Source organism: Buteo buteo, chromosome 17, assembly GCF_964188355.1.
Source record: "Buteo buteo chromosome 17, bButBut1.hap1.1, whole genome shotgun sequence".
NCBI lineage: Eukaryota > Metazoa > Chordata > Aves > Accipitriformes > Accipitridae > Buteo > Buteo buteo.
This window is the reverse complement of record NC_134187.1, coordinates 28,121,843-28,142,222: the sequence shown is the minus strand read 5'-3', so window position 1 is coordinate 28,142,222 and position 20,380 is coordinate 28,121,843. Positions and strand designations below refer to the sequence as shown.

The window sequence follows — 20,380 nt, the reverse complement described above, 5'->3', positions numbered from 1 at the left end:
GAATACACAAGCTCCTTACAGATACTAGCAGAAGTTGGACCATATAGCTGCTGAAGGAAAGGAACCACAAAAATTAAGCATTTAAAAAATATTATCTTTTTAGACAACTGACATCCCGGATGAGATTTTTCTCTCTTACTTAAACAGAGATACTTTTATATGGAAGGAGGTGCCAGAACACTCATTTCCAGAAACTGGAGATATCATTATAGCTTAGCTGACAAGCAGAACAGGTTTTGATATACCCTTCCAAACCATTCCTTCACTAAATTAGCCCAGCACTTAAGGCTATGTACTACCAGCATGTAAACAGTACTTCAAACAACTTAGTGGAAGTGCTGATCAAGCCTCTCCTAGGAGTTGGGGGTTAGCAATCTCTTTTCTAAGCTGGTCTCCCAGGCTCCTGTTATAGTCAATCAAAACAGATGGTTTGTCTGATCTCCAGCGAGTGACTCACCTGGTACTAAGGTAGATGCACAAATTAGGTCTTTTGAATTCCCTCCCGAAGTGCCTACTTCTCTCCATTGATTCTACCTTCTTCCTTTTCGACCTTTCACTCTACAAAACAGATCAGTAAAAAACCCACAGACCTGACCACAGTGTTCATAATTATTCTTTATTTCTTCTGATTAGAGATGAGAAGATCTAGGCACCCTGTAACAATGAAACTAAAGCCCAATAGTACTTGGTAGTGTGCAGAATTACCTTTCACAGCTTCCACTTTTTATTGTAGGAGAGGAGGCTTTGTCTTGATTAAAAAGTCTTACCTAATGTCTTACATGAAAAATGGGGTTGTGATGGTGCAGCTTATTTATCACTTGGATCCTGAAGAACTGACCTGTTTCAGTAAGTGATGTAGAAGCAGCCATTAACAGGGTGAATAAACTGTCCCCACTGTTGAAGGGTAGCTGTGCATGGTGTTTTGCAAGCCAAGGTAAACTCATACCACCCACACACCGAACCTGTGGGATGCGAGCCAGCACAGATGAAAACACAGGCTCATCTCAGCAGGGTTAGCTAACACAATCTCCAGTTTTCACTACCACAGCTGACTGTTTCACAGCGTGCGTGGGGCTTTCTGCATTTGATGAGGGCAGTGATAACCTAGTTTTGACTGAAATACAGTGTCTAGCCCTCCCCACATGAAGGGTACTCATAACTGCTTCCAGACTATGCTATAAAGGTTTGATTTAGCCCTTTGTGGCTCCCTGTCAACGTTCCCTAGTTGTTTTCATGGCTCTATGGCCATCTGCAAATGGGTCTCCACAGTGGGTTTCCCATCAAGCTGAGTATCTCACTCACTGGCTGCCACCCCCAGGACCCTTCACAGTTGGATTTCTTTGAAAAACAATTAAGAGCATCCTACCTTCCCTCCGACTAGGGAAAAGACATGAAATATTCCTGATGGGATTGTGACATTCCAGTTATCTAAGTGGAGTGTTGCTAAATTAAGGTGACACAGTTGCATTGAGCTTCTTAAACAAACTTTCCTGGTAATGTCAGCTTTTCTGCTCTTCATTAGAACTTTTGAATGGACTTAAAGGAGGTTCTATGAGAAACTTAGAAAACATATTGCTTCCTCTGCATAGAAGTGACCATTGAATAAGATGTTGGCCAAAAAAGGCTTACTTGGATATATACCATCCAATTTTGATTTGGGACCCCAGGGCGGAAAATGGGACTAGAAGTAAGATAAGACTTTGTTGTTCATAGACTTTCTGTTCCTTTATCTGCAACTGCAATGCTAAGAAAAACTACATGGATTATTCGATCTGTCCCCTGGTTCTTTAATGAGTGACTCCTGGAGGGAATGATGGAACCGAGATGTGGCCACGTGTCCTGGTTGACTGGCTAGATTAGGCCAATAGGACTTGTCCCCTGGAACCCATTTCCACAGCAGATGTTCAGCCTATGGCCCCCCACAACAGACATTCTTTTGTAAACACCTTCTTCCACTTTTTCACTAATTTTTTTCTTGAGGTTGGATCAGATCTCCATAAACTGATTTATATATTTAAAGAGTCATTACAAAAATCTCATCATACACATCAGACTTGTGCCCACCCACAGACCAATACACACACAACAGACAGGGTTTCAAGCCTTTAGTTGCCAAAGACAAAGGTTCCAAACAGCCTGAGTTGAAGTGCTTAGAGAAAGCCTAGGGAAACAGTAGCAACCATCACAGGATTGTCATAAAACAGAGGTGTGTGGCTGCAGAATTCAAGAGAAGGCTGCAGGGTGAAGAGAACTGGGGATTATGTGCGACACATTCAAACTAGCAGTGACCCAGTGGTGGGCAGAAAAGCCACCCTTGCCTCTAATAGCGGAGGGAATGCCTTCTTCCCATTCCATTGACAGACTTTGCAAAGTCAATATTACATGTGAGAAGCGTCTGCAGAAAAACCTGAGCCACTTCCAGAGGTAAAACTAAAACCCCACCTTCAAGAAGACCACCCACCTTCAGAGCTGGATTCTCTAGGACCACCTCTGGAACAATATACACCAGCTCCACAGCTCTCACCACTATAAAACCCTTCTGCTCCAGAGCTAGACCCAAAACCACAGCCATACCCTCCACTGCCAGAACTGCACATACCATCATGGCTCGATCCGCTGCCTCGAGAGATTGAGCTTCCTACACCACCAGAGCTGGATCCTATCCACCCAGAGCTGCTGCCCCCACCAGAGCTCATCCCTCCACTGTGGGGGCTGCATCTGCCGCTGCCAGAGCTGGATCCCCATCCTCCAGAGCTGTGGCCACCTCCAGACATGGAGCTTCCACTGCCTGAGCCTCCTTCTCCTCCACAGATGGACCCACCACTGCCATAGCTCGATCCTCCAAGACCTGAGCTTCCGCCTCCACCTCCAGATATGGACCCTCTCCGGCCAGAGCTGCTGCCCCCACCAGAGCTCATCCCCCCACTGTGGGGGCTGCATCTGCCACTGCCAGAGCTGGATCCCCATCCTCCGGAGCTGTGGCCACCTCCAGAAATAGAGCCACCACTGCCTGAGCCTCCTCCTCGTCCACCAGAAATGGACCCACCACTGCCATAGCTTGAACCTCCGTGACCTGAGCTTCCTCCTCCTCCTCCAGAACTGGACTCGCCACTGCCAGAGCTGGATCCCCATCCTCCAGAGCTGTGGCCACCTCCAGACATGGAGCCTCCACTGCCGGAGCTTCCAATTCCTCCTCCTCCTCCAGAACTGGACCCGCCACTGCCAGAGCTCGATCCTCCATGACCAGAGCTACCTCCTCCAGAAATGGACCCACCACTGCCAGAGCTCAATCCTCCATACCCGGAGCTTCCTCCACCACCAGAGATGGACCCTCTACGGCCAGAGCTGCTGCCCCCACCAGAGCTCATCCCTCCACTGTGGGGGCTGCAACTGCCACTACCAGAGCTGGATCCCCATCCTCCAGAGCTGTGGCCACCTCCAGACATGGAGCCTCCACTGCCTGAGCTTCCTCCTCCACAGATGGACCCGCCACTGCCAGAGCTCGAACCTCCATGACCTGAGCTTCCTCCTCCTCCTCCACACATGGAACCACCACTGCCAGAGCTCAATCCTCCATGACCTGAGCTTCCTCCTCCTCCTCCACAGATGGACCCACCACTGCCATAGCTCGATCCTCCATGACCTGAGCTTCCTCCACCACCAGAGATGGACCCTCTACGGCCAGAGCTGATGCCCCCAACAGAGCTGCTGCCCCCACCAGAGCTCATCCCTCCACTGTGGGGGCTGCATCTGCCACTGCCAGAGCTGGATCCCCATCCTCCAGAGCTGTGGCCACCTCCAGACATGGAGCTTCCACTGCCTGAGCCTCCTTCTCTTCCACAGATGGACCCACCGCTGCCAGAGCTCGCACCTCCATGACCTGAGCCTCCTCCTCCTCCTCCACCTCCAGAGATGGACCCTCTCCGGCCAGAGCTGCTGCCACCACCAGAGCTGCTGCCCCCACCAGAGCTCATCCCCCCACTGTGGGGGCTGCATCTGCCACTGCCAGAGCTGGATCCCCATCCTCCGGAGCTGTGGCCACCTCCAGACATGGACCCTCCACTGCCGGAGCCTCCTCCTCCTCCTCCAGAACTGGACCCGCCACTGCCAGAGCTGGATCCCCAACCTCCGGAGCTGTGGCCACCTCCAGACATGGAGCCTCCACTGCCGGAGCTTCCTCCTCCACAGATGGACCCGCCACTGCCAGAGCTCGAACCTCCATGACCTGAGCTTCCTCCTCCTCCTCCTCCACCTCCAGAGATGGACCCTCTCCGGCCAGAGCTGCTGCCCCCACCAGAGCTCATCCCTCCACTGTGGGGGCTGCATCTGCCACTGCCAGAGCTCGATCCTCCATGACCAGAGCTACCTCCTCCAGAACTGGACCCGCCACTGCCAGAGCTGGATCCCAATCCTCCGGAGCTGTGGCCACCACCAGACATGGAGCCTCCACTGCCGGAGCTTCCTCGTCCAGAAATGGACCCGCCACTGCCAGAGCTCGAACCTCCATGACCTGAGCTTCCTCCTCCTCCTCCACAGATGGACCCACCACTGCCATAGCTCGATCCTCCATGACCTGAGCTTCCTCCACCACCAGAGATGGACCCTCTACGGCCAGAGCTGCTGCCCCCAACAGAGCTGCTGCCCCCACCAGAGCTCATCCCTCCACTGTGGGGGCTGCATCTGCCACTGCCAGAGCTGGATCCCCATCCTCCGGAGCTGTGGCCACCTCCAGACATGGACCCTCCACTGCCGGAGCTTCCAATTCCTCCGCCTCCTCCAGAACTGGACCCACCACTGCCATAGCTCGATCCACCATGACCAGAGCTACCTCCTCCAGAAATGGACCCACCACTGCCAGAGCTCAATCCTCCATGACCTGAGCTTCCTCCTCCTCCTCCTCCACCTCCAGAGATGGAACCTCTCCGGCCAGAGCTGCTGCCCCCACCAGAGCTCATCCCCCCACTGTGGGGGCTGCATCTGCCACTGCCAGAGCTGGATCCCCATCCTCCAGAGCTGTGGCCACCTCCAGACATGGAGCTTCCACTGCCTGAGCCTCCTTCTCCTCCACAGATGGACCCACCACTGCCATAGCTCGATCCTCCATGACCAGAGCTACCTCCTCCAGAAATGGACCCACCACTGCCATAGCTCGAACCTCCATGACGTGAGCTTCCTCCGCCACCAGAGATGGACCCTCTCCGGCCAGAGCTGCTGCCCCCACCAGAGCTGCTGCCACCACCAGAGCTGCTGCCCCCACCAGAGCTCATCCCTCCACTGTGGGGGCTGCATCTGCCACTGCCAGAGCTGGATCCCCATCCTCCGGAGCTGTGGCCACCTCCAGACATGGAGCCTCCGCTGCCTGAACCTCCTTCTCCACAGATGGAACCGCCACTGCCATAGCTCGATCCTCCATGACCAGAGCTACCGCCTCCAGAAATGGACCCACCACTGCCAGAGCTCAATCCTCCATGACCTGAGCTTCCTCCTCCTCCTCCTCCACCTCCAGAGATGGAACCTCTCCGGCCAGAGCTGCTGCCCCCACCAGAGCTCATCCCCCCACTGTGGGGGCTGCATCTGCCACTGCCAGAGCTGGATCCCCATCCTCCAGAGCTGTGGCCACCTCCAGACATGGACCCTCCACTGCCGGAGCCTCCTCCTCCTCCTCCAGAACTGGACCCGCCACTGCCAGAGCTGGATCCCCATCCTCCGGAGCTGTGGCCACCTCCAGACATGGAGCCTCCACTGCCGGAGCTTCCTCCTCCACAGATGGACCCGCCACTGCCAGAGCTCGAACCTCCATGACCTGAGCTTCCTCCTCCTCCTCCTCCACCTCCAGAGATGGACCCTCTACGGCCAGAGCTGCTGCCCCCACCAGAGCTCATCCCCCCACTGTGGGGGCTGCATCTGCCACTGCCAGAGCTGGATCCCCATCCTCCGGAGCTGTGGCCACCTCCAGACGTGGAGCCTCCAATGCCTGAACCTCCTCCTCGTCCACCAGAAATGGACCCGCCACTGCCATAGCTTGAACCTCCATGACCTGAGCTTCCTCCTCCTCCTCCAGAACTGGACCCGCCACTGCCAGAGCTGGATCCCCATCCTCCAGAGCTGTGGCCACCTCCAGACATGGAGCCTCCACTGCCGGAGCTTCCTCCTCCACAGATGGAACCTCCACTACCATAGCTCGAACCTCCATGACCTGAGCTTCCTCCTTCTCCTCCACCTCCAGAGATGGACCCTCTCCGGCCAGAGCTGCTGCCCCCACCAGAGCTGCTGCCCCCACCAGAGCTCATCCCCCCACTGTGGGGGCTGCATCTGCCACTGCCAGAGCTGGATCCCCATCCTCCGGAGCTGTGGCCACCTCCAGACATGGAGCCTCCACTGCCGGAGCTTCCTCCTCCACAGATGGACCCACCACTGCCATAGCTCGAACCTCCATGACCTGAGCTTCCTCCGCCACCAGAGATGGAACCTCTCCGGCCAGAGCTGCTGCCCCCACCAGAGCTCATCCCTCCACTGTGGGGGCTGCATCTGCCACTGCCAGAGCTGGATCCCCATCCTCCAGAGCTGTGGCCACCTCCAGACATGGACCCTCCACTGCCTGAGCCTCCTCCTTCTCCTCCACAGATGGACCCGCCACTGCCAGAGCTCGAACCTCCATGACCTGAGCCTCCTCCTCCTCCTCCTCCACCTCCAGAGATGGACCCTCTCCGGCCAGAGCTGCTGCCCCCACCAGAGCTGCTGCCCCCACCAGAGCTCATCCCTCCACTGTGGGGGCTGCATCTGCCACTGCCAGAGCTGGATCCCCATCCTCCGGAGCTGTGGCCACCACCAGACATGGAGCCTCCACTGCCTGAGCTTCCTCCTCCAGAAATGGACCCGCCACTGCCAGAGCTCAAACCTCCATGACCTGAGCTTCCTCCTCCTCCTCCACACATGGAACCACCACTGCCAGAGCTCAATCCTCCATGACCTGAGCTTCCTCCTCCTCCTCCACAGATGGACCCACCACTGCCATAGCTCAATCCTCCATGACCTGAGCTTCCTCCACCACCAGAGATGGACCCTCTACGGCCAGAGCTGCTGCCCCCAACAGAGCTGCTGCCCCCACCAGAGCTCATCCCTCCACTGTGGGGGCTGCAACTTCCACTGCCAGAGCTGGATCCCCATCCTCCAGAGCTGTGGCCACCTCCAGACATGGACCCTCCACTGCCTGAGCCTCCTCCTCCTCCTCCAGAACTGGACCCGCCACTGCCATAGCTCGAACCTCCATGACCTGAGCCTCCTCCTCCTCCTCCACCTCCAGAGATGGACCCTCTCCGGCCAGTGCTGCTGCCCCCACCAGAGCTCATCCCCCCACTGTGGGGGCTGCATCTGCCACTGCCAGAGCTGGATCCCCATCCTCCGGAGCTGTGGCCACCTCCAGACGTGGAGCCTCCAATGCCTGAACCTCCTTCTCCACAGATGGAACCGCCACTGCCATAGCTCGATCCTCCATGACCAGAGCTACCGCCTCCAGAAATGGACCCACCACTGCCAGAGCTCAATCCTCCATGACCTGAGCTTCCTCCTCCTCCTCCTCCACCTCCAGAGATGGAACCTCTCCGGCCAGAGCTGCTGCCCCCACCAGAGCTCATCCCCCCACTGTGGGGGCTGCATCTGCCACTGCCAGAGCTGGATCCCCATCCTCCAGAGCTGTGGCCACCTCCAGACATGGACCCTCCACTGCCGGAGCCTCCTCCTCCTCCTCCAGAACTGGACCCGCCACTGCCAGAGCTGGATCCCCATCCTCCGGAGCTGTGGCCACCTCCAGACATGGAGCCTCCACTGCCGGAGCTTCCTCCTCCACAGATGGACCCGCCACTGCCAGAGCTCGAACCTCCATGACCTGAGCTTCCTCCTCCTCCTCCTCCACCTCCAGAGATGGACCCTCTACGGCCAGAGCTGCTGCCCCCACCAGAGCTCATCCCCCCACTGTGGGGGCTGCATCTGCCACTGCCAGAGCTGGATCCCCATCCTCCGGAGCTGTGGCCACCTCCAGACGTGGAGCCTCCAATGCCTGAACCTCCTCCTCGTCCACCAGAAATGGACCCGCCACTGCCATAGCTTGAACCTCCATGACCTGAGCTTCCTCCTCCTCCTCCAGAACTGGACCCGCCACTGCCAGAGCTGGATCCCCATCCTCCAGAGCTGTGGCCACCTCCAGACATGGAGCCTCCACTGCCGGAGCTTCCTCCTCCACAGATGGACCCGCCACTGCCATAGCTTGAACCTCCATGACCTGAGCTTCCTCCTCCTCCTCCAGAACTGGACCCGCCACTGCCAGAGCTGGATCCCCATCCTCCAGAGCTGTGGCCACCTCCAGACATGGAGCCTCCACTGCCGGAGCTTCCTCCTCCACAGATGGACCCACCACTGCCATAGCTCAAACCTCCATGACCTGAGCTTCCTCCTCCTCCTCCTCCACCTCCAGAGATGGACCCTCTACGGCCAGAGCTGCTGCCCCCACCAGAGCTCATCCCTCCACTGTGGGGGCTGCATCTGCCACTGCCAGAGCTGGATCCCCATCCTCCGGAGCTGTGGCCACCTCCAGACGTGGAGCCTCCAATGCCTGAACCTCCTCCTCGTCCACCAGAAATGGACCCGCCACTGCCATAGCTTGAACCTCCATGACCTGAGCTTCCTCCTCCTCCTCCAGAACTGGACCCGCCACTGCCAGAGCTGGATCCCCATCCTCCAGAGCTGTGGCCACCTCCAGACATGGAGCCTCCACTGCCGGAGCTTCCTCCTCCACAGATGGACCCACCACTGCCATAGCTCAAACCTCCATGACCTGAGCTTCCTCCGCCACCAGAGATGGAACCTCTCCGGCCAGAGCTGCTGCCCCCACCAGAGCTCATCCCTCCACTGTGGGGGCTGCATCTGCCACTGCCAGAGCTGGATCCCCATCCTCCGGAGCTGTGGCCACCTCCAGACATGGACCCTCCACTGCCTGAGCCTCCTCCTTCTCCTCCACAGATGGACCCGCCACTGCCAGAGCTCAAACCTCCATGACCTGAGCTTCCTCCTCCTCCTCCTCCACCTCCAGATATGGACCCTCTCCGGCCAGAGCTGCTGCCCCCACCAGAGCTCATCCCTCCACTGTGGGGGCTGCATCTGCCACTGCCAGAGCTCGATCCTCCATGACCAGAGCTACCTCCTCCAGAACTGGACCCGCCACTGCCAGAGCTGGATCCCCATCCTCCGGAGCTGTGGCCACCACCAGACATGGAGCCTCCACTGCCTGAGCTTCCTCCTCCAGAAATGGACCCGCCACTGCCAGAGCTCGAACCTCCATGACCTGAGCTTCCTCCTCCTCCTCCACACATGGAACCACCACTGCCAGAGCTCAATCCTCCATGACCTGAGCTTCCTCCTCCTCCTCCACAGATGGACCCACCACTGCCATAGCTCGATCCTCCATGACCTGAGCTTCCTCCACCACCAGAGATGGACCCTCTCCGGCCAGAGCTGATGCCCCCAACAGAGCTGCTGCCCCCACCAGAGCTCATCCCTCCACTGTGGGGGCTGCATCTGCCACTGCCAGAGCTGGATCCCCATCCTCCAGAGCTGTGGCCACCTCCAGACATGGAGCCTCCACTGCCGGAGCTTCCAATTCCTCCGCCTCCTCCAGAACTGGACCCACCACTGCCATAGCTCGATCCTCCATGACCAGAGCTACCTCCTCCAGAAATGGACCCACCACTGCCAGAGCTCAACCCTCCATGACCTGAGCTTCCTCCTCCTCCTCCTCCACCTCCAGAGATGGAACCTCTCCGGCCAGAGCTGCTGCCCCCACCAGAGCTCATCCCTCCACTGTGGGGGCTGCAACTGCCACTACCAGAGCTGGATCCCCATCCTCCAGAGCTGTGGCCACCTCCAGACATGGAGCCTCCACTGCCTGAGCTTCCTCCTCCACACATGGAACCACCACTGCCAGAGCTCAATCCTCCATGACCTGAGCCTCCTCCTCCTCCTCCACCTCCAGAGATGGACCCTCTCCGGCCAGAGCTGCTGCCCCCACCAGAGCTGCTGCCCCCACCAGAGCTGCTGCCCCCACCAGAGCTCATCCCTCCACTGTGGGGGCTGCATCTGCCACTGCCAGAGCTGGATCCCCATCCTCCGGAGCTGTGGCCACCTCCAGACATGGAGCCTCCGCTGCCTGAACCTCCTTCTCCACAGATGGAACCACCACTGCCATAGCTCGATCCTCCATGACCAGAGCTACCTCCTCCAGAAATGGACCCACCACTGCCAGAGCTCAACCCTCCATGACCTGAGCTTCCTCCTCCTCCTCCTCCACCTCCAGAGATGGAACCTCTCCGGCCAGAGCTGCTGCCCCCACCAGAGCTCATCCCTCCACTGTGGGGGCTGCAACTTCCACTGCCAGAGCTGGATCCCCATCCTCCGGAGCTGTGGCCACCTCCAGACATGGATCCTCCACTGCTTGAGCCTCCTCCTCCTCCACAGATGGACCCACCACTGCCATAGCTCGATCCTCCATGACCAGAGCTTCCTCCTCCTCCTCCACCACCAGAGATGGACCCTCTCCGGCCAGAGCTGCTGCCCCCACCAGAGCTCATCCCTCCACTGTGGGGGCTGCAACTTCCACTGCCAGAGCTGGATCCCCATCCTCCGGAGCTGTGGCCACCTCCAGACATGGAGCCTCCACTGCCTGAACCTCCTCCTCGTCCACCAGAAATGGACCCACCACTGCCAGAGCTCAATCCTCCATAACCGGAGCTTCCTCCTCCTCCTCCTCCACCTCCAGAGATGGACCCTCTCCGGCCAGAGCTGCTGCCCCCACCAGAGCTCATCCCCCCACTGTGGGGGCTGAAACTTCCACTGCCAGAGCTGGATCCCCATCCTCCGGAGCTGTGTCCACCTTCTTGCACCAACTTCTCGCTTTTCAAGTTTCCAGATCCTACTCCAAATATTCCTCTAGCACTTGCGCTGTGTTCAATGACACCTGTAAGAAATAGAAATGATGTCCAACTTATTCTTTTTACTCAAAAAATTTTACGCACTGCTGATATAATACTTATGTATTGCCATCATTGTATGTACTGTAATGGTCCTTGTCATATGTCTGTAAAGGGGCAACAAGCTTCTTCATTAGTAGATTTTCCTGTGAAATCTTTTCTCATATTTTTCTGGCTGTATTAGCTTATATTTAACATAACTTAAATCTCTACTCCATACATTAACAGTTAGTGCAGCACTTCCTTTAAGAAGGCCAAGTGTACAGGTTTCTCTCTCCTTTAGCTGTCCCCCAATTTCCACAAGTTTAGGACTCAATTTCTTTTCCTTCGGTTCTGACATGCACCGCATAGACCTATAGTGTAAAAGTGAGGTGTTTCCCACTTCCTACAGATTTGGTTGAACTTAGCCAAGAGGTCAGTAGCTCAATGTTGGCATATTATTGCATATACACATGTATTCTACACACACACTCACAAGGGACTACCATTTCCTTCATGTCCCTAGGGAGCTCAAAATGGAGCTAAGATAGGTTGCTCTGATGGTAGGTGTTAAGTACCACAGACAACAAAACGGTAACAGTGCTTCGTTAAAAAAACAAAGCAAAGCCTTGAGATACTTACAGATTGTGGCTGGTGAGCCTTCCTGTATCCTGTGAAGAGAAAGTGACATTGAGATAATGCATCCCATAAAAGTAAAAGTCAGGCTAGGCTCTATCAGTAAGCCGATGAAAGAGCAATTCATCCTGGAGATCTAAGTGATAGGCTGAAGAATGGGACGCACTGCTTTGTACAGGTGCCTCTATCCAGGATGAATAGTTTGTACCTACCTGGTCTCCTCCTCCTCAAGAAGTGATCTATACATGGCAATTTCAATATCCAGGGCCAATTTCACGTTCAGGAGCTCCTGATAATCATGAAGAAGGCGAGTGAGATCATCTTTGGCCTGCTGCAGGGCATTTTCCAAATCCTGAAGCTTTTGCTGGCCATCTGTGATGGCAGAGCTCCCACGCTGCTCAGCATCTTTAATGGTTTCTTGGAGGCTGTTATTCTGCAGTGGGCAAAAACAGAATATGTCCATTTCCCTTCTACGGGACTGGGATTTTCAAACCCTTCTGGCAGTCCCTGGAAATTAAAAGATCTGCCTCAATGACCGAACTTGGAAGATGTATTAGACTGGGTAAATTAATCCAAATTAAATCCCGACGTAGACAGCCAAAATCTAAATCTGCTTCATTTTGAAGAGAAAACGTCATTACTGGGTTTGACTCCAAAGGATAGGCTACATTGCACTGCACTGAGTCCCCACGTAAAAGTGACTTAAACAGTTTAGTCATGTTGGAAAGTATCAGCTTTACCTTTCTCCTTGCAATTTCAATTTCTTGTTGTAGTCTTTGGATCTGCCTGATAAGTTCCTGGATTTCCTGATAACTGTTCCTCACTTGCTCGCGTTGATTTACCCACATGTTCTGAAGGTCCTGGTACTGATGTGCAGAGAAGAGAACAGACATTTTTTGTTTCTTTTCCACTGAGCAGACAGACTTGCGTCCCCATCTTGTCGATGTTTACTCACCCTGCCCTGATACATGGCATCTACTTCAGCTTTGCTTCTCTGAGCAATTGCCTCATACTCCTGCCTGACTTCTTCAATGATGCCATCCATGTTCAGTTCTCTATGGTTGTCCATGGACAGAACGACATTGGTGTTGCCAACTACTGTTTGAAGCTGGGACAGCTCCTGCAAGGAAAAAAAAAATTTTGGATTTTAACAGTTCATGTGAGCAGCCCAGGTTGTGTTATGAGGAAAGAAATGGCACCCTCTGGCCAGTTACCCACTGGAACTTCCCTACCTGCATCCCCCAGCTCCTATTGTTCCACCACCAGTTTTAATTTTCAAGTGTCTCTTCCAGGTTTCGTGACACACCAGACCCCCTTTTCACTCACAGATGAAAAAGGACTTTATAAGATCAAAGGCCAAGGATGATCCACTCTCCACACCACTCTGCAATGTCCTGTTCAGGTGAAATTTCTGAAAACTTCCGAAAGATACATGCCCTTCAAGACCTGAGGATAAGTTTTTCATCTGAGAAGCATACTCACAGCTTCATGTAAGCATCTGAGGAACTCAAGATCCTGCTTCAGTATTTCCACCCGAACATCAAACTCCATTTTTCTCATGTAGGCACTGTCCAGTTCCTGTAAAAAAAGCCATAGGCATATTTGTATTGCTTTGATCCTTGGCAAACTCTCCACTGAAGTGCAATTCTTGCAAGACTTGGTACATTTCTTTAAAGCCTTCATTCCTGGAGTCAAATAATGGCCCATGAAGCTCAGCTTTCGTTTGAAAAGCAATTGGAACAAAGGGAAAGTTTCTAATTCTTGGAAGAAAAGAATGGCTTAGAAACAAGCAAAATAGCTGTGGCAATAAATGTGCTCCTGGAGAAAATGCAAAATGTAGAAACATAGACTTCATTAATTCTTCTAATAAAAAGTTGTCTAAATTTTCTCTTCTCCTATCTAAGCCATCTAAAGATATTATTTAACCCCTAATAACAATGTCTCACCCAGATTGTGATTGAGTGAACAGAGAAAAAGACTGGCACTTTTTAAATACTCATCTTACAAAGGACTGATTCAGTCTCTAGAGGAAAGTATTTCTCTCCAGTCTTGCAGTAAAAAGCTCAGGTTTTCAATGACTTCAGTTAGACGGGAGCGAGATGAAGCTAAGCAAAGACCCTGGTTTTGAAAACCTCAACACCATCCAGTTATTGCTTTATTTCTGAGGCTGTGATTTAGCTTAATGTCTTGGATTACTTCACCTTCTTAAGCTCCACAAACTCCTCTTCTTTAGATGCACGCTTGTTGATCTCGTCCTCAAATCTGTTACAGCAGAGAAAAGAAACAGGTAGCTCATTGCCTGCCTTACTTTTTCAGTCAAGTGGGCCAGAAACCAAAGGGAATCATCCAGAAAGGGAATGTGTCGAGTTTTCATTTAACTGCAATTTCTGGCAGCTGCAAAGGCAATTGCAAACCCTCTGCAGAACTATATGCTAAGTTAGCCTACAAAATGTGGCTAACATAGATTGATATACATCAGTTCTAACAGCCTTGTAATTCTGAACTAAACTTCCCCTATTTCAGAACTGTGGACATATATTTTTGGGGTGTAGCTAAACCAGGAGTGACTGTTCTCAACATGACCCCATGGGTAAGGAGTCCTGGGTTACTCATTGCCTGGGGGAGGAAGGGCATGAAGGAGGACAGGAGGAGAAAGGAGTGGGATAGATCTGCAGGGCCTTTGATTTTCCCCTTATTGTTCTGCTTTAGTATTCCAGTGTCAAAGTCAAGTCCCATAATGAACCTACAACGGCTGCAAAACTCTTGAAGGTGTGAAGCTAAGCTATGCCACCCCAGGGCATGATTAGCATTGCCTTGGAAAATTCCAGTATGCTTTTTCCCAGACCTGTGATTATTCACCTCTTTTTATAATCTTCAACAAGCTGAAGCATATTATAAGCTTCTGGATCCAGCTGCTCCTTCTGGCTTTGGAGCATTTCTAGCTGCCTTTGCAGGTTGCTGATGTAAGATTGGAAGAAAGAGGCGATATTTCTGCTCTCCTCCGGTCGGGCACTTTGCTGCTGCAGAAGTTCCCATTTGGCCAGCAGAGCTTGGTTCTGCCGCTCAAGACATTGAACCTGAAAGGTAAAGCAGAAGAGTGTCTCAGCCACTGGAAAGCACTTGGGGGAAACACTGACATCAGCATTAGTCCCTAGAGCAAAACAAATCCTAATTAATATTTGCAACACAGTAACATCTAAAGGTTTTGCCAGGTGGGACCAACTGTAGTAACACTGGTACCAACACAGGAGGCAGCTTAGACTAACAGGGGACACATCTCTTTTTTCCCAATATGTTGCATAAGAAGGGCACTATTTTACCGCTGCTTCTCAAAGCTGCTACTGAAATCTTTGCTGGCTTTTCATCTCTTAAATGCATAATATTTAGGGAGATGACTGGGGTGGGGGGAGACTTCAGTTTCTGAAGTACCTTAGACACCCAAATACATGAGAAGAATTATCCCCCTGTCAGAAGACCACATGGGACCACTCTCTTCCTAGATATACCTTGCCTTAGAGAAGAAGGTCAGAAAAACCAATAACATGCAGAGCTAGTATTTTTGGAAACCAGAGGGATAGCATCTCTTCAGCTGGGACACTGAACAGGTTATAACCTGGAAGCTGACATCCAGAAAGTTTAAAAAAAAAAGAGTTAAAGGAAAGGTGCTCCTATTTTTCAAGACTAAGCATGCTTAAAACTTCTGGGTGTAACCAACACCTTTTCGGTAGGGTAATACAAGAAGCCATTAAGTCTTCACGTGTAACAAATAACACAAGCTTCCACACTACGCAGAGACACATGTCACCACTCAAAGGCACGTCAGGTCTGCGTGGGTGGAAGTGTTTTTGTGGCTGTTTTGTTCCTATGTCTGTGAGTAGAAACGAAAGAGAAGACGACGGCAGACAGAGATGGAAGTATTGTAGTGTAAACCAAGAAAGAGGTAAAGAAGAATGATGTGGGGGCCACAGGCCACCTGAAAGAGGCTAGGACCTCCAAGCAAAGAAGTAATTTGTTTTGTAATTCAGAGAAATGCAACATTTTGCTTTGCTTGAGAAAAAGAAACAGAACACATCAAGGATGTCCAAGTCCATCACCCATTTTTCATGCTAGCATCAACAATTCCCAGGCACCAGAACATTACTAGCCATCCAGAAACCCTTTTCCTCAAAAGAGAAGTCACTTAACGTGTCGGTGACATCCCAGTAGTTTGTTATTGTCCTGCCACAAAAGGCGACTCAGAGATACTTATCCCAGGGCTAAATGTAAGTGATTCATGCAGCGGCGTTTATAGCAAGCTATTAAAAACTTCACACCAGCACAAGGGAATCTAGCCAACGCTGTGGTTTGGGGGGGGAGAACATGCAATGTAAAGGTGTCCCCATGCCTCACACAGGCAGAGCAGCACTCCTTATATTTCCCCCTTCCAGATAACAAGTAAAAAAGAGAACAGGGACTCACCTTATTGATGAATGATGCAAATTTGTTGTTGAGAGCCTTGATCTGCTCTTTCTCATCTGACCGCACTCTCTGGAACTCGGGGTCGACTTGTACTTGTATTGGCCTCAGCAGGTTGGTGTTGACACGGACTGCCTCGATGCCTCTGCCAACACCAGCCTGCCCAAAACCCTGTCCAGCCCCTTGTTCACCAAAGGCACTTCTACCAAAGCCTCCTCCAAGAACCTCCCTGCCTGAACTTCTGCCACACATGCTACCAAGCCCTGCTTCACCACCTTGAAAAGCTCCCACAAAATATCCTCTTCTGCCAAAGCCCCTATCAAGATGTCTCCCACCACCAAATCCCAGGCACCTCCCATATCCTCCTCCTTCTCCTCCATAGCCTCCACCAGTAGAAACATCCCTAAACCCACCAAGGTTGTGGAGACTCCTGCTGCCATAACCATACCCATACCCACTGTACCTTTCTTCTCCTCTATTGTCTTCACAATAGCTTACGGTAGATGGACTTCTCCCACCACCCAGTCTGCCACAGTGAGCAGAAAAAGAACTGAAACTCCCATCCCCAAATCGGTAGAAATGTTGGCTCATAGCGTCGCTTTCAGAGCGTCGAGAGAAGGCGAGAGCACAGGCAGGGTAGGTTCTGAAGCAGGAGGAGAAATGAGAGGGAAGGATCCTCAGCTCCTCTGGTGGGGGTGACAGAAGTTCTCCTTTATACATTCTGGAGGAGTTAGTCTCCATTCCGTGGTAATTAGCAGGTCTGTTAATGTTGTTATTGGGTTTGGTTCATCAGGCAGCAATTAACGGCCGCCTGAAGAGAGGTCAGAGTAAACACCACACACCAGTGGAGGAATTGTGAAATTCCCCAAATCCTGCTTGACTCATGAGCTTTGTTCAGATGAGATTTCCTTATCTCATTAGCCTGCCCTCCGTCATTAATTACAGTTCATGCAGTTATCCATGCACATTACCATGGTTTGTTCTCTCTCAAATTTCCCCACCTCTTTTGGCATTTCATTTCATGAGACAGAAGGCCTTGGTATTGTCCTCATATTGACTTCAGGGTAGCTCACCTCGCTTCACCACATCATCAGGAGTACCTACTACAGAAAGCAAAGACTATTGCTCCCTTAGCTTCCCATTTTCTCTTTTCTGTCATTCCCAGTATATCCACCCAAGAGTAAGTATTACTTCTGCAGGGCTGCAGGGAGAGGGAAGGTGTTGAGATCTGGTCTTCTTGCTAATTGCCTAAAACAAAATTTGCCTTTGGCTCATAAAGGTGAAATAGCGTCTAGAAACCAGAAAAAAATGGAATCTCTCAGTGTCAATTTTAGCTTTAAGTAAATGGATACAGAGTTTTAAATGTAAAAGAGAAAGCTCTGAGATAAACTTTAATCAATTAAAGTAGACATTTGACTATTAAAGATTAAGATGAGGTCACCTTAGGGAACAGATGACCCATCACTTCCATATCTTAGGACTCTTGGCCCTTCTGCTCTTGGCTGCTCCTGCTCTTCCATGTGGGAATAGTTAGACCACGAACTGAAACTACCTGTTTGTGGATTGTTGGTTTTTAAAGGCCCCGCCACTGGATACCTGAGATATCAAATACAGTGATGGGCTCCAGGCTTTTCTACCCAGATTGTCCCACTGAGCATCTGCCTGATCCATCCCTCTAGTGGAAGATGTCCCTGCCCACGGCAGGGAGGTTGGAACTAGGTGATCTTTAAGGTCCCTTCCAACCCAAACCATTCTATGATTCTCTTTCCTCTCCTCATCTCCATGCAAGACTCAACCTTTCCAGTCTGAGCACACTCCGGTGCAAGACTCAATGGCCATGAATTCATGTAAAAAGCATTTGGGAGCCAAATCCTGCTGCTGACAATGCCACCAAGAGCCTTCAGCCTTGACTAATAGCTCTAGGAGACAACTGAGATCTGATACACCGTCCCCAAAAGCACTGGTGGAACAATTTCCACATGGCAAGAACCTCCCCTTTGTCCCCTACACAACATTAGGAGAAGCTGGGCTTCACCTGAAGGGGATGTTTTTCCTTCCAAAGGTGCTGGATAAAGCCACAGTATGAACCCTTCAGTTATATAGAGGTTATGTGGTCAGGGCTTTGTAATCCTTGCTCTGGCTCCACTTGGAAAGCACCTCGTAAATCCCCTAAATGAAAGGTTTGTAGGGAGAGGTTATTAGACCAGCTGTTATTAGACCAGCTGATATATCGAGAAGCGGACAAGATTTGGGGCACTCAGCGACGAGATGAAGGGTTTTTTCCAGAAGTAGACACAGTGTTTTTCCAGACAACCAGAGAAGAAGTACTACTTTTCCCTACCAAACTGGATCTCTTCTAGCCTTATACCAGGAATGGCCAACTGGTAACCCAGACCTTCCATTTGCGCTACTTTTTTGTAATTAATCTTCACTAGGTACCTACATTTTACTGAGAATTTCAACCAAATTTCTCACTGAATTTCCCCTTTTTATATACCTATATAAAAATCTGACTTGAATCGTGAATTTTGTGTCCTGCTGGAAAGAATAATTACAGTGAACAGAAAAAATGTGTAATGAACATAATTTTAAATTGAGTGGGGGGGAAATCTGGAAACAGATCTATTTCAACACATCTGGGTAAGGTTTGCCAAAGCATTAGGATAATACACAAAAATCTTCCCTGTTCTCTTTTAGTTGGGCTCAATATTTTCTAGATGCTGGTGCATCTCAAGAGAAACCAAAGTCAGTTGTCCTCCTTCACTCCCATATTTCAGTCAAGCTAAAAGATGCTTTCAGAACTGTATCCACTCTCTGCAGAATTCTGTGTAGGACTAACTGTGTCTGAACAATGCTGAGACCGAAATTCCTGTGTGACCTTGGAGCCATTATTAGGCTCAGATAAAGATTAGGAGGACAATATATGACTTCCCATCAGGAGGAGGTGAGACTGTGGACATGACCCATGATTTCCTTGTGAGATCTGAGCTAAAATGTCCCTTTTGCTTGCGTTAACGATTCCTCAGCAACATACACAAGAGTTTCTAAAGGGTTGCTGTTGTCCACCTGTCTGTTGAGTTTATGAATGACTACTTTGAGTGCAATTCATCTTCATCCCCACTCCTTCAGTTTTGAGTGTGGCTTATTCCAACACACACTGCATCAGGCAATACTTCAGATCATCGGCATGGATCTTGGAAGGAAGCGTTATGACCTAGGGGAGGGAACACCCACAGACCAAATAAGCCAGCTGCCTGTGGAACAATGGTTAGAGAGATGTTGATCCAAAATCACTGCCCTACATACATATATCAACTCGCTGCATGAAGCGAACCGGGTGGCAATTCATACAGAACCACTGCGCTGATCTCCGAGGCAGCTGCGTCCTGCTTGAGGAGGCCTCCTGCAAACCCTACATGAGAAGAGCAGCCAACCTACCCCACATGCCACATAATCCAGAGCGCAGCATGTAGGCTGCTGTTGTGATCATTGCTGGCACCAGCCTAGCCTTGGCACAACAAACCAAGCCACACCTGAACCTGTCGAGCTGGCTCCAGAAAGAGTGATGCACCCAGAAGATGTTCATGCATTCTGCAGATGAAGGGGGAGCTTCCTGTGATACCTTCCTCTTCCCTGCAATGAGTTGGCATCGCTCTTGGATGTACCTGGGTGGATTCTGCTCTGATCCTTTAAAAGAAACAGCAAAACAGTTCCCAACATTCATGGAGCAAAAGGACCAGAGGTTCAACCAAGATCCTTATCACAGAGATGGGTTATCACAGAATCTACCAGGGAGTGGAAGTCTTCAGGGGCTGTTGGGATAGCCACACAGTCAACCGGGCTTTTTGTTGTTGGGGATTTTTAAGATAAATTTAAATTGCATCCCAAAAGTTATTCATGTAAAATTGACTGCCTGGGCGTCTTCTATAGCTGTTGGAGGAAGCACAGAACATCCACATGTAATTCCTCCCATCCAGAAAAGTCCATGAAGCAGGTGATGATGTTCCTCCCATCTGGCAAAGCCTCTGAGACAGGGGGCATGAGCGTGATTTTTCCCGACGGTCTCATTTCCCTCTGTGGACCATAAGGGAACCTGGAGAGCTCACTCAACTCCTGAATTTCAGGTGGTGAAAGTAATGTGAGTTGAGCCATCCTCTGTCAGACCTATGTCACAGCGACTGCACCAAGGATTCGCGTTTTCAAACTATAAAGACAATTCACAGACAGACCCAAGCTTTAGCTCTTTGAGTGCAACTGATGCAGGAACCTGCCAACCTCCACAACCCACATCC

The 20,380-nt window shown here is 51.5% G+C and overlaps 3 protein-coding genes across 3 annotated transcripts; all 3 read right to left on the bottom strand.

Annotated features, from left to right (window-relative positions):
• Window positions 1-425: 425 nt before the first annotated feature.
• On the bottom strand, window positions 426-4,141 carry LOC142040947 (uncharacterized). The gene is made up of 2 exons (XM_075049391.1): window positions 3,214-4,141; window positions 426-3,105 (listed from the first exon to the last, which is right to left on the bottom strand). The coding sequence occupies exons 1-2, from the start codon at window positions 4,050-4,052 to the stop codon at window positions 2,445-2,447; spliced, it is 1,500 nt and encodes a 499-aa protein (XP_074905492.1). The 5' UTR covers window positions 4,053-4,141; the 3' UTR covers window positions 426-2,444.
• Window positions 4,142-4,196: 55 nt separating this feature from the next.
• Window positions 4,197-6,506, bottom strand: LOC142041202 (uncharacterized; the record flags this gene model as incomplete). The annotated part of the gene is made up of 2 exons (XM_075049859.1): window positions 6,359-6,506; window positions 4,197-5,620 (listed from the first exon to the last, which is right to left on the bottom strand). Coding segments are annotated over exons 1-2 (1,572 nt in total), but the record flags the coding sequence as incomplete, so codon positions are not given.
• A 5,335-nt stretch (window positions 6,507-11,841) lies between these two features.
• Window positions 11,842-16,909, bottom strand: LOC142040946 (keratin, type II cytoskeletal 8-like). Its single transcript, XM_075049389.1, has 7 exons — window positions 16,092-16,909; window positions 14,493-14,710; window positions 13,835-13,895; window positions 13,116-13,211; window positions 12,589-12,753; window positions 12,374-12,499; window positions 11,842-12,066 (listed from the first exon to the last, which is right to left on the bottom strand). Exons 1-7 carry the CDS (start codon window positions 16,827-16,829, stop codon window positions 11,842-11,844), a joined length of 1,629 nt encoding a protein of 542 aa, XP_074905490.1. The 5' UTR covers window positions 16,830-16,909.
• Window positions 16,910-20,380: the final 3,471 nt, after the last annotated feature.

Bases quoted from the DNA above. Each gene is read 5' to 3' on its own strand.
- LOC142040947 (XM_075049391.1), bottom strand. From the start codon at position 4,052: ATGTCTGGAGGTGGCCACAGCTCCGGAGGATGGGGATCCAGCTCTGGC. The intron at 3,106-3,213 runs GTCCAGTTCTGG...TGGCAGTGGCGA, and splicing joins TCGAGCTCTGGCAGTGGCGG to GTCCAGTTCTGGAGGAGGAG.
- LOC142040946 (XM_075049389.1), bottom strand. From the start codon at position 16,829: ATGGAGACTAACTCCTCCAGAATGTATAAAGGAGAACTTCTGTCACCC. The intron at 13,896-14,492 runs GTGAATAATCAC...CTGCTGTAACAG, and splicing joins GTTGAAGATTATAAAAAGAG to ATTTGAGGACGAGATCAACA. The intron at 13,212-13,834 runs GTGAAGTAATCC...CTTTTTTTACAG, and splicing joins AGTTTGTGGAGCTTAAGAAG to GAACTGGACAGTGCCTACAT.